At 34.2% G+C, this 13,824-nt stretch overlaps 1 protein-coding gene across 3 annotated transcripts in view; it reads left to right on the forward strand.

Moving 5' to 3' along the window:
• LOC106869109 (SEC14-like protein 5) overlaps positions 1-13,824 on the forward strand; it is a 109,627-nt gene that overhangs the window by 44,230 nt on the left and 51,573 nt on the right. For all 3 annotated transcript variants that reach the window (XM_014914649.2, XM_014914650.2, XM_014914651.2), the window contains exon 3: positions 13,546-13,677. In XM_014914649.2, coding sequence (XP_014770135.1) covers positions 13,546-13,677 — 132 coding nt within the window. The remainder of the gene's footprint in view (positions 1-13,545; positions 13,678-13,824) is intronic.

Below are 13,824 nucleotides of genomic sequence, written 5' to 3' on the forward strand. Positions count from 1 at the left end.
AAAATAAAAACCTCTGAAAATTACTCAAGAAGTAGTTAACATATAAATATAGTTTATGTGACTCACAATTGTACCCTTAACCATTCTGTTACCAATCTGACTGAGACATTGTTTTAAGATACAAAACTCTTTCATTAAGATATAGTCCATACATATGATCTTAATGAAAAAATAAACCCTATCTTTTATCTTTTACTTGTTTCATGTATTTGACTGGCCATGCTGGGACACTGTCTTAAAGAGTTTTTAGTCAAATGATTCGATCCTAATACTGATTTTTTATTCAAGCTTGATACTTATTCTATCGGTCCCTTTTGCAGAACCACTAATTTATGGGGATGTAAACCCACCAACACCAGTTGTCAAGATGTAGTGGGAGACAAACACACACACACACACACACACACACACACACACACACACATCATAGGCTTTTTTCAGTTTCTGTCTACCAGATCCACTCACAAAGCTTTGGTGGGCCTGAGCTTACAGTAGAAGACACTTGTCCAAAGTGCCAAGCTGTGGGATTGAACCCAAAACTATGTGGTTGGGAAGCAAACTTCTTACACAGTCACGCCTATGCCTAGTTTACTTAGTTGTTCAAACTACGTGATTATTTCCCTGGATTAATTGATACACTTACAGGCTGAGTAAGTAATTAAAAATGCGGTCATGAAAGTCATTATCATCATCATCATTCCTACTGTTTTAATACTGTTGGTACATTCCAATTTTAATTTAAATACCTTGCAATACAATTTCCATAGAAATCCTTTGAACTTCTAAAACAACATTCACAGCTTTATTTTACTCTCTTTTCTTCCAGGACCAAATACTCTAGATCTTAGATTCTGAAACATGAATAAAAAGGATCTTGTTGTGGAAATAATTGAAATAATATTAGTCATCGAGTTAATAATGTCTTTTCTTTACTGAGATATTTCTCATTTTATTTTTGAAGATCACTACATCAGAAAACTTGATCCCCAACTTGACTACATTTTTCACACAAATGAAGTTTCTGAGTGATTAAGCTCCATGGTTTATTATTTTATTTTGTCTATTAATTATTCACATCAACTCATGTACAATAGTATATATTTACTAAAGTGATTCTCTCATGACTAACCTGGCAAGCACAGTGTATGCTATACAGAGGAGGTTCAATAAGACTGTAACATGTCTGAAGTTGTCTCCCATATTTGCCCAAATAATTGAAATGGTATTACTCATTGAGGCTCACTGCTTAAATATTCCTAATTAGGTTTTTTATTCCCACTATATTAAGCATGTCATATTAGATGTATTAAGTATGTCTAACCTGTCTTATAGAGACTGAGATTGCCTAGAGAAAACTTAACGTTGTTTAGTTCTGGGCCTTATTTTTTTGAGTTAAAATTTTTCACTAGATAAATGTTTCTTTAAAATTTCATATTTGACAGCACTAGTAAAGTTGGAGCTGAACAAACAGAATGGCAACAATATAGTTGATCCAATCAATGAAACAGCTTGCTTGTGAAATTAAGGTGTAAGTGGCTGAGCACTCCACAGAAATGCATACCTTTAATGTAATTCTCAAGGAGATTCAGCATGACACAAAATGTGACAAGGCTGGCGCCCTTTGAAATACAGGTACTACTCATTTTTGCCAGCTGAGTGAACTGGAGTAATGTGAAGTAGAATGTCTTGCTCAAGGACACAACATGCCACCAAGAATTAAACTCATGACCTAACCACTTAGCTTCGTACCGTCACACAATATCTAATAATAATAAGGCTAAAGTGAAGATGAAATAAATAGTATGTATGTTTATTGGCAAAATGATGTTCCCAAATATAACAATGTCTATTTCAACAAATGATTTCACATCAAGAGTTTTGCTATACAAATACATAAACTGTAAAAAATTAACATAGTTGTTCAAATATATACTGTAAAATATGTTGTTAATAATATCAGGAAATCAATATCAGAAAATTCTTCAGAAAGATATATACATGTGTAGAATAATTGTTGTATTAAAAATATAAATATATATAAGTATATGTAAATATGTATAAGTATAAATATATAATAATACATATGACAGTTTAAAAGTTTCGAATTAAGTTTTTAAAGCATAAATAAATAAATATTGAAATGGTATTCTTAGAATTAGAACCCGTGCACATCTAATCTATAACAAATGGACAATTGCATTAAGCTTAAAAATTAAAAAAATTAAATTGGCATCTTCCAATAATACAAATAAAAATATAAAAGAAATACTTTGACCAATTTATAAATTTTATAATTTCACATATATTTTATTTTATATTATCTAAGTCTATGACCTATATTTGGAATACAGGACAATATAACGGATTTTATACATAATTATTATGGATTACTGCAGAAGACTTACCAAGGAGGCATATATGGATTTCAAGATTCTCATACTAAAGTGTACTTACCAAAATCAAAAGCAGTAATTTTTAATTTATATTTCAAACAAACACCATTTTCCCACATCACTTCATATTTTTTTAAAAAACTACCATTCGATAAATTATACAAATTTCACAATTTATATCTCTGAGGAACAGAAGTGTAGTCTATAAATACTTATCAATACAGGATTCCATTATAGGGACAACTCTTCTGCGAAGCAATCGTAAGATGCTTTAAAAACTTAATTCAAAACTTTTAAACTGTCATATTTATTATTATATACAATTAAACATTGGGAGAGGCATTATGCTGGTAATAAACACACGCACTGGTTCAGTCCTTTATTAATTTATAAACAGTATATAGTTTTTTGTTAAATAATTTCATTGCACTTTTGCAATCTCTTCAGTAACTTGTCTCTCCACTTCTATTTATTTTGAATGTATGATTTGGCGTTGTTTTGAAACTGTTCGGTATGAGCATGTGAGTGTGTGTAAGCTCGTATGTGTGCACGCTCATATGTGTGCACGCCCTTATGTGTTCGTGCTTATATGTAGGTATGTGCGTCCATATGTGTGTTTGTAACAATTTCGTTTATATCAGATAAGATAGAAACTTTGGACTTGGTTTTGGTTTCCTTTCTGTTGTTTTTTTTTTGTTTATAAATTAATAAAGGACTGAACCAGTGCATGTGTTTATTACCGGCATAATGCCTCTCCCAAGGTTTAATTGTATTTCTTTCAACACACGTATCCACATCAAGAATCTTGCACATGAAATACACATACGAAATATTATTACTATATATTTATACTTATACATATTTCATATATTTATATATATTTATATTTTTAATACAACAATTATTTTACACACATATATCTTTCTGAAGAATTTTCTGATATTGATTTCCTGATATTATTAACTATATTATACAGTATATATAATCGCTCATATTAAATGTATAAATATTTTAATAGTATTGATACTTTGATTTAATAGAGCACTCAATGTAAATTCAGTGTATAATATTCTCATTGAATATATTTAACTAAAGATTTATATATTTGTTCAAATACTAAATTTGTACAAACATCCAAACTATTTCCTATAGAAACAAATACAAAAAAAAATCTGTTCAACAAGTTACAAGTATATAAAAACAGAATGCAAAGTATAAATAAAATGCATGCATATATGAGTGTATATAAATATATGTATGTCTCTATTTTTTCCCCCCAAATATGTCTTAAAAAATAATCCCAGGTCTTATATGTGAAGCTGGGTCTATATTACTTGCGCTAAAAACATTTTTTCTTGAATATGCACTGCTGAAATTGGAGTGTGTTTAATACACCTGTGTATTTTTATGCCGTCAAATACTGCATACATGTACATGACTTCAATTATAATTTTGGTCTTCTTTAAATTTGCAATATTTTCTTTGCCTTGTAAGTGTCTTTATTTTTCACTTAGTCAAAACTGTCAGTAGTGGAACAAAAAACTGGAAATTATGGCAGTATGTGAAGTGGAACCCACCAGGGAATTGAAATTAAGTTATAGAACTTGGTTTTGCTGAGAACTAATTTGAATAGCATTATGCCTTAGTGCCCCTGGACTGGCTTGTGCGGGTGGCACATAAGACACCATTTCGAGCGTGGCCGTTTTCGTGCGGGTGACACGTAAAAGCACCCACTACACTCTCTGAGTGGTTGGTTTTAGGAAGGGCATCCAGCTGTAGAAACTCTGCCAAATTGGATTGGAGCCTGGTGTTGCCATCCGGTTTCACCAGTCCTCAGTCAAATCGTCCAACCCATGCTAGCATGGAAAGCAGACGTTAAACGATGATGATGATGATGATGATGATGATGATATCTCATTTGGTAAATAACAGCAGAAATATTTATATGGTTTCATGACTATTTACTTTTTAAGCACTTTATTTCTTTAGTGTGTTTAAAAGTAAATTCATATTGCTTTTAATGTTAACTGAAACCCTACTTTTCATTGTTACACTGTTGTTGTTACTGCTGCTGTTTTAGAAGTTTTGACATGGCGTCAAGGCCAACATAATTTAAGCACTTTAAAGAAATTATATATATTGCCATTGTCACTGTTGTATTCCACTGACCTACTTTGGCTTTCTTTAATGGTACTGCTGTTGAAATCGTTTCTTTTTGTTGACTTATTCTCTTCAAAGACACAGTTATGTCATTGCCTCTCTCTAACCATTCCTCCTCCAGCTTCCACTTTTCTCCTCTTTTTTTCTCCAATTAATCATATTAAAAATTTATTTATTTGTTCACTCTTCCATTATTTGAATTAAGTTACCAAAACAAAGAATCTTTTAAAGGTTATCATAGTAATCAAAGGTAACTTAACCTATGTTATATAATGTTGCTGAAAATTAAAACTAATGCTTGAAAGTAGCAGGGAAATTGTTTATTTATATATTTATTTATTCATTTATATGAATTTATATATTGTTTGTTTTTGAAATTTATTCTTAATTTCTTTTTATAATGTTAGTAAATTTAAGCTTTTTTTATGAATGTAATTGTTATTAAGTTTAAGTTATTGTTTATATCTAAGCCAGTTTCTGATCTGAAACACTCTAGATTTCTCCATTTCATCATTTTTTTTTTCAAAATTACTGTATTGTATCTCAGACTATATTACCCAATGTGTCCTTTCTTTTATAAGATGACTGTCATTCTCTTACAGATCTCATCTGTTAGTTCAAATATGACAGACTCTGTCACTAACTATGGTTACTACCAGTAACACTGCCCTGTCTGCATAGGCTGTTTTGAAGGTTACCCATCTAGCAAGAACTATTGTTAAGAAAGGTGATGGTTGTGGTGGTGGTTAATTAATCCACAGATCAGTTGATAGAATAGTGATGATCCTTCAGTAGGTTTAGTTATAAAAATCTTTTTTTTTTTTTTTTCAATGGAGCAAGGGCAACATTCATTGCTTTTTCCAGGGATTCTGTGACTGGTGAGAGAGGAAGTTGTCTTTAGACTGGCAACCTAGCTTGAATGATTGTAATAGAGTTGACTCTGCTAAAGGAATCCATGGACCAAGTGTTAAGTTAGGTGATGGACTAATTCTACTACTTTGTAATCCTTGTTATGACTTTTATTTCTTCTATGCTGTTGGATTCAGTTGTCTTTTCCATGCGTCTGTGAATGCACTGATGGTAGCAGTGAGTGCATTTGTTAATAACTAATGCAGGCTGCCTCCATGAACCACTGTGGCCTGAAAATTTGTTGACCAGATCCAACTTATCCAACTGATAGTGGTAATGATCAATGTGTACACAGGATGACCCACATCCATCAAGAATAGCCTATTCATGGGGTTAATTCTGGGCCTTGATCCCTATCATGGGAAGTGATTCAGAAGTTTCATACTCACTGATACTTCTTTTATGCTGTTTGTGAATTCAAGGATCTGAGGGACTTCAAAGATCTGTTATTGCTCCACCTTACACTGCTTTCTTGCATCTGACCCTTTAAGTAGTGCTGTGTTCTACTAATACTGGTTCACTCTAATGAGCCCCTGCTACCATTATCACTACAAATTACCACACATTGCTGATGAATGCCTGTGCACCACTACCCAATGAATCCAGAAACTGCTATCTATTTGTCAATTCTACGGGTGTCTGCACTGGATGAGTGTTTCTCTGTTGAGTCAAATTAAATTACAGCTACCCTTCTGCAAATTTCTTTAACAAGAAACAGTGACATAAGAGCAGACCTGTAAATATGGTCATTGGTGGAGCTTGTATTATGGAGCCCATTATGCAGGATAAAGGCTTGAGTGCCCAAGCACTGCAGGTATGCAAGAAACTACTGACTGTACCTGTTGTTCATTTTACCTCATGTAATTGTATATCTTCAACTTTCTAGCACCAGCTATCCTGTACTAAACTTCAGAGAGAACTGGCTCCCAAAAGAGTCAATTGATCTTTCACTCACTACCTGATTCTGATAATTGATTTGCACTTTAGGCTTTAAGCAGAGCTTCCTCTAGCCTTTTCCAATTGTGCAGAGATCATCATCATTTGGGTGAACAATCATCTACATCTGAATTGGAGCAAAGATGGTTTCAGCCTCCTAAATGAATATATGCAAGCTTCACTCAGGTATGGTGCTTCTTCACGACCAAGCAGAAGCAGCAATGATGTGTTAGGTCCTTACTTTCATTGTACTGGGACACATAAGCTTATTTTCAAGATAGGTAGGTGGCTGGTACTATTCACAGGTTTGGAGTAGCAGAAACTTGAGTTTTTGAGAAGAGACTAACTATAACCTGTTGATAGTGGGTACCAAACCAAATTGACTGGAGTGAATTGCAATGATATGTTAAAGAGGAAATGTATTTATGCCAACACGCAGCAATTGAAGGTCAATGAAGTCTACAACACCTGTATGAGTGGGCTGCAAAAACTGATACAGTCAATAATGAGGCCTGCAGCAGCAAACCTAATCCTTGCAGTTGTGAAGAACAGTCTTACCTGTATACTTCTCAGTGGTATCATTGTTCTTAAATTCTCTCTGTAAATTTCTTTGCAACTTTTTTGCCATGTTATTTGTCTGCTATAAGTATTAAACTTACCACAGTCTATGGGCTGCATTTCCAACCAAGCCAAAATTCATTATTTCACTCCTGCTCTGAATTAGCTTAGCTTTGGTATTCCAAGCCTAGCCATGCATGTCTCTTACAACACTTCTCTCGATGACAGAATTCAGTGTCAGGCTAACACTAGTTTACCCACTACAACTAAATGAATCCTGGTTGCTTACTTTCTTTTCCTTTCAGCCATGAGCTTAAGTTTAGCAGGTAATTGTGACTAAGTGGTAAGTAATCATCATCATCATCATCGTTTAACGTCTGCTTTCCATGCTAGCATGGGTTGGACGATTTGACTGAGGATGGTGAAACCAGATGGCTACACCAGGCTCCAATCTGATTTGGCAGAGTTTCTACAGCTGGATGCCCTTCCTAACGCCAACCACTCCGAGAGTGTAGTGGGTGCTTTTACGTGCCACCGGCACGAAGGCCAGTCAGGAGGTATAATGTGTAAAAATAGGAAGTAGCTGGTGCAATGGTGTCCAGTAAAACTGGGGAGTGTCAAACAACACAAACACTTTGTTATTCATGATTCACAATGTGAAGATTGATGATGACATACCTACTTATCAATGAATGCCACCACAACAGTTTAACAAAACAGGTGATAGAAAATGCTGATGCTCTGGCTGAACCTTGGCTGTGATAATCTGGCTTGCAAAATGGTGAGAGACAATATGCATGTGTGACCATTAGTCTCTTGTCAAGGGTAGCTTGCTTATAAGGCAAGGATTTCACCATATCATTCTTCATACTGGAGATGAATACAACTGCATGAACAAGAGGAAAAAGCAAAACTTACAATCTGCTATGGAAAAATGTGGAAAATAAAATTCCAAAATGAAAATATATACACAAAATTCTTACTTTATATTAAAAAATTTGTGTTAATTCTCTATTCAAACAGCAACATAGGTGTATATTTACTTAACCCACATATCTGTTGATTAAGGTTTTCATTGTCAGGTGATTATTATGTAAGTACAGGCCAGATAGGACAGATACACAGAAAAAAAAAAGGAATGTTTTGTGATTTCCTTCATTACATTCCTTTCCTAGAAATTGATTACATCCTTCAAATCTGTTTATATTTCTTGAAAATGACTGCTCTGTTACTTTCGCCAATGCAATGTTCTGTTACTAAAACAGAATTACCATTTGTTGATCTATTTTTGTCAATGTCAGGCTCTTATTTGTTTTTAGTTTCCATGATTCGTTTCTCATCTGGAATAATTTAAAACAATTTTATTCACTAATTGTATGTTCTAATTTTGTATGTCTGGCCTTTAAAAAAAACCTTCGTTTATATTTTTGTTTTATTGTTTTATGAAATTTGATAAAACAACCTTACTTCAGAAGCAACTAGTGAATTACACTGTATTAACAGACCTTGTAATATTTATATTAAATTGCTTTGTGTGTGTGTGTGTGTGTGTAGGTATGTATTTGTGTGTGTGTATGTGATGTGTACATGTATGCACATACACATAATGTATACACACATGTTTATGTTTGTGTGTTTGTGTATATGTATGTATATACACACATATATGCATGTTTGTGTGTACATGTGTGTGTGCCTGTGTGTGTGATATATATATATATATATATATATATATATGGGGGGGGGGCAGTGCCTATGTCCTTTGCAGACTCTCCAATGTAATTGATGTCATTTGTTCATTTAAACAGCTTCAAGTCTACACCCGAAGGAAAGATGTGCAGGAAAGGAGTTCCAGGTGGGGTTGATGTTTTGGGGGGAAAGGATTGCATGTAGTGGTTAATGCAGGACTTGGGCAGAGTTGGACACACCATGAGTAATGAGAGAAGAGGAGATGCATGAGTCAGGAGTGCCTGATTGGTGGCGGTATGGAGGCCTTTATAGTTGCAGTAGAAGAGGTTGAAGAAGGGGACAGCATGTTGGTGATCCAAAAACTGGATCATATCTCACGTGTTTATGCCAATCACGTGAGTAGCCTTACTCTGGATGCAGTCTGGGATGTCTGTGTGTATAGCTATAACACTGAATGGAGTATTGCACATAATCCTCCCACACGAAGTGGGAGCAATTCTTCAAAATTTATGTGTGTTTGTGTGTGTTGAGGTGCCTATGTATATGTGTGTATATGTATGTATGTGTGTGTGTGTGTTTCTATGTATGGGTGTATATATATATATATATATATATATATATATATATATATAAAACATAAACACATTTACATTTACAGTATACATCACTGTCGGACAAAGTTTTGTATGAAGAGAAATAAACTAATTACCAAGAGACAGTGTCTTTCTTGGTTGTGTAAGGTTAGTTTAGATGCTTTGCAATATTCATGCATTACCACTGAGGGGCATAAGAAATATAAGTGAAGTTAAAGGGTTATGGCATGCTGAACAAAATGCTTAGCAGCATTTAGCACATTTAGTTTTGAGTTCAAGTGCCATCAAAGTTGAATTCAGCTTTCATTCTTTTGGGAATCAATAAAAGAAGTACCAAGTTGAGCATTGGGGTTGATGTAATTAACTAGCTCCCTCTACTCCCAAATTTCAGACCTTGTGCTTATAGTAGAAAGGAGTATTAGTGGTAGTAATTTTGTTATTATTGGTAGTAGTGGATGGGCAAAATTGTTAGAGTTTTGCAGAAATACTTTGCAGTATTTCCTTCCTCTTTTCTGTTCTGGCATCAAGTCATGTCGAGGTCAATTTCACCTTTCATTCCTCCAAGGCTGATAAAATAAAATATGAGTCAAGTACTGGGGGTGAGGTGTGTCATGTTATTGACTAACCTCCTCCATTAATACTGCTGGCCTTGTGCCTAAATTAGGAACAGTTATCAATAATAGTATTATTATTATTGTTGTTGTTAATTAGATTTTATTTTAATGACTTCCATTTTACTAAAGTAGCTTGTGCTACTTTCACTTTGAAGTCCTACAGATGTGAACTGACTTTAAAGAACTGAAGTGTTAGTCATAGAAAATGACTTCATTCCTCTTAAGAAATGAATGTAGACACACTTGCATACATAAACATATGTGTATATGTATGAATCTGCTGTATGTGTGTGTGTGTTCCCATATATTCAGATATGTATGTCTATATATATATATATATATATATATAATCATACAATTTTTTATATTGAAACAACATTCACTTGGTAGTGGATGTTTTATGTGTTTGATGAGATTTACCTGCATGAATCTAGTGGTATGTATCTGATAATGAGGACTAATACATGGATTGAAGAGTGAAGCAGATAAGAGCAAAGTATATGTAGGCACTAGCATATCCTTATGGTTATAAAGTTTGCTTCATAACCACATGGGCAAGCCTTGGGTTGATCTATATCCTGTCAGTGGCACTTGGTAATCAGAAACTGTGCATATTTACTTGTATATGAGCATACAAAAATCTACAGACACTAAAATGAGCACTGACCCTTCTGCCTTTGCCTTTAATTGATCCAACCAAATCATAAGATACAGAACAAACACATACATTGGCTAAGGACTGCAAACATAAAATCCAATAGGTGCTGGCCAACAGTACAATGAACTAACACCTACAAAATACCCGTAATTTGTGCACATATATGCTAGAAGAAAAATGAGTAAAACACATGCACCTCAAAGAGCACACTTGCACACAAACACACAAGGATGTATATGTATGCATGGACTCATGCACAAAGATGCACAAACAATGCAACTGGGCATGGCAGATATTAAAAATGAGCAGCTATCCTTTCACCTGCATCAACCTTCAACTGATCTGATCATACCAAAAAACACACAACAAACACACAGGTACTGGGGTTAATGTGACCAGTTAAAAATCTTTGAAGATGGTGTCTCAGTCAAGGCCATAGTCATGGCTACAATTCTGTTGTCCTTTTGTTGAAATCAGTAAAAAAATACAATAATAGAAGCACAAACATGGGTACAAATGTGTGTGTGTGTGTTTGTGTGTTGATTACTTCAAATCCACATCTATTACAACCTCACTATCTCTCTTCCTTACTTTCTCTAGTATCACTTCTTTCCTCATATCCTGGTCTTCTCTGATCACTCTCTCTCCTATCTAGTTGTCTTCAAAGAAAGGAATGGAGTCAATGCAAGGAAGGTGGAACTCTTTGATCTTAATAAGAACAAGACAAACTTTGTAGTACTGATGAATAAAAGAACAGAAATTACATAGAGTAGAGAAGACTTGTTTCTGGCAAGACTACGAGAAAATTCATTGTCTTGCCAGGAAGAAATCAACTTCTTTAATCCTTGTGCCATGATAAAACACACACAGTACGTATATAAAGTGATTGGTAACAGGAAGAGCAACTTGGTGTAGAAACAAGAAAATAGAATGTAGAAGTGAGACAGATGTAAAATGATAATGACAATAATGATATATATATATATATATATATATATATATATAATCCATACAGATGTTCAGTTATGTTATTTTAATTCTCAGTTAGTCAGATAAAGCGAAGCAGGACCTATGGCTTTTGCAGTCTTTCCCAGACTGATGAGATTGATGTGGCTGTTACTCACTCTAAACATGTGTATGAAAATATTGCATTGGTTCTGAGCAAAATGTTTGTAACAGAGAGAAGTCTATTAAAGATGTCGAGCATGGTGTTACACTGTGATGTATTTGTTCTGCATGTGTGTGTGTTTTTAGCCTCTGTGTATGGTGATTGTGTGTATGTATGTACTGTGTCTGTGTTTTGTGTGCTTGTACATATAATATGGTATGTGTATTTGTGTGTATACACAATATAATGTGGTATCTCTGTGTGCATGTGAGTGTGTCTTAATATATGAAGAGAAAATATGGACAAGATGAGTGTTCTGAAAGATGCAGCTCTAGGACAAAGATATTTTGTATGTGAAGCCTAATTGAATCTGACACACACTGGAGAAAAGAAAGGTGTAAAGCGGGTTTAAATAGATGGAAGGAGGGTTGACATTAAATTTGTATCTCAAAAGGAACAGAGACCTAAGTGCAACAGTGCACACTCACTAATTGATACCAACCTCAAACATCTGCCTCTCTTACTGAAAATAGATGGTTTTCCCAAACCAATGAACTAAAGACCTATGATTAGAAGTATTTTTTTAGGAACTACCTTCGCTAGGAACATTCAATTTGTATGGTTCAGAGATCTCTACATGGTTTCCTGAATTAATTAATATTAGAGATGCCTAAAATATGCAACTAAATTTGACACAAAGACCTTTTATTGCTGCTGTTAATTTAAAAAATTATTAATAAAAACAAAATTGGGCAATCATGCTTTTATTTTCTCTCTATGTGTATGAATGTGTAATTTAGCTGTGAAGCCATGTGTACATCTAATTCAGTAATTGTTGGTAGTCTATAATTTATTTTAGTACTCATTGTCTTTCTGTTGAGGTTTATACTGAAATATTTTTTAATATTAACAGCTCTATCTGTATGTAATTATGTTGCTTTTCAGTTACATAATTTTGGGTTCAATCCCACTGTACCACATCATGCAAGTGTCTTCTATTATAGACTGGGATGACCAAAGCCTTGTGAGTGGATTTGGTTGACAGAAACTGAAAGAAGCTTGCAGAAATGTTAGTGGCAAGCTGGCAGAAACGTTAGCACGCCGGGCGAAATGCTTAGCGGTATTTCGTCTGCTGCTACGTTCTGAGTTCAAATTCCGCTGAGGTCGACTTTGCCTTTCATCCTTTCGTGGGTCGATAAATTAAGTACCAGTTACACACTGGGGTTAATGTAATCGACTTAATCCCCTTGTCTGTCCTTGTTTGTCCCCTCTGTGTTTAGCCCCTTGTGGGCAATAAAGAAATGAGAAACTGAAAGAAGCCTGTTATGTGTGTGTGTTACTGTTTCCTTGCTTTGACATCATGTGCTGGTTGTAAGCAAGTATCACCATCATGCAAGCAGTGTTCTTCACTTCCAATTTTCTGTGAAAGCATGTCTGGTCACGGAAGATATTACCTTAGTGGGAAACAGGTGAGGGTTGGTGACAGGAAGGAAATCCAGCTGCAGAAAATCTGTTTGATCCATGTGAGCACAGAAAAGTGAATGCTAAATTAATAATGATGATGATGATGACAACATCGTTGTCATCAGAGTAATACTACCTGTCCATCCCTAGATAGAAAGGAGTGTAGAAGTCTGGCTGTTTCCTTAAACTCCTAAAGAATTAATGATTCTTGGAACAATGAAGAGATTCTCACAATTCAAATATTTTCCTTTTTTAAATATAAAATATAGAGTAATGATTGTACTTACAAAAAAAAAAAAAAGGGAGTATAAAAACAATTACCTTGTTGTGCTTTTGCTTGTTGGTATCAATACTAGAAATACATCTTCAGTTGTTGCTTTATATGTTTGGAGTTGTAAGAAATGCAATTATCTACTACATACAGTTCTAATAAGAATTTTTTCTTTTTGTCTCTTTTTTTCAGCTTGCTAGTGTTGACTATGTCTATTTTATGCAATGTAACACCCTGGATCGTCGCAACCGTACCCTGAAGATTGAAGCATACAACGAAAGCTTTTCATCTAGAGTTACTGTTAAAGAGCAATGCTTTTACTCAGTAAGATTATTGTTTATATTTACAGTATGTTAGAAGCTTGACTAAAATTGAGCTAGAGAAATTATTGCTATTTTATGTTTTTTTTAAAACAGAAAATTTATTTTTCTCTTTTTAAGAAACAATTATTTCTCATTATAGAAAATTTGT

The sequence above is a fragment of the Octopus bimaculoides genome, chromosome 2, assembly GCF_001194135.2.
Source record: "Octopus bimaculoides isolate UCB-OBI-ISO-001 chromosome 2, ASM119413v2, whole genome shotgun sequence".
Lineage (NCBI taxonomy): Eukaryota > Metazoa > Mollusca > Cephalopoda > Octopoda > Octopodidae > Octopus > Octopus bimaculoides.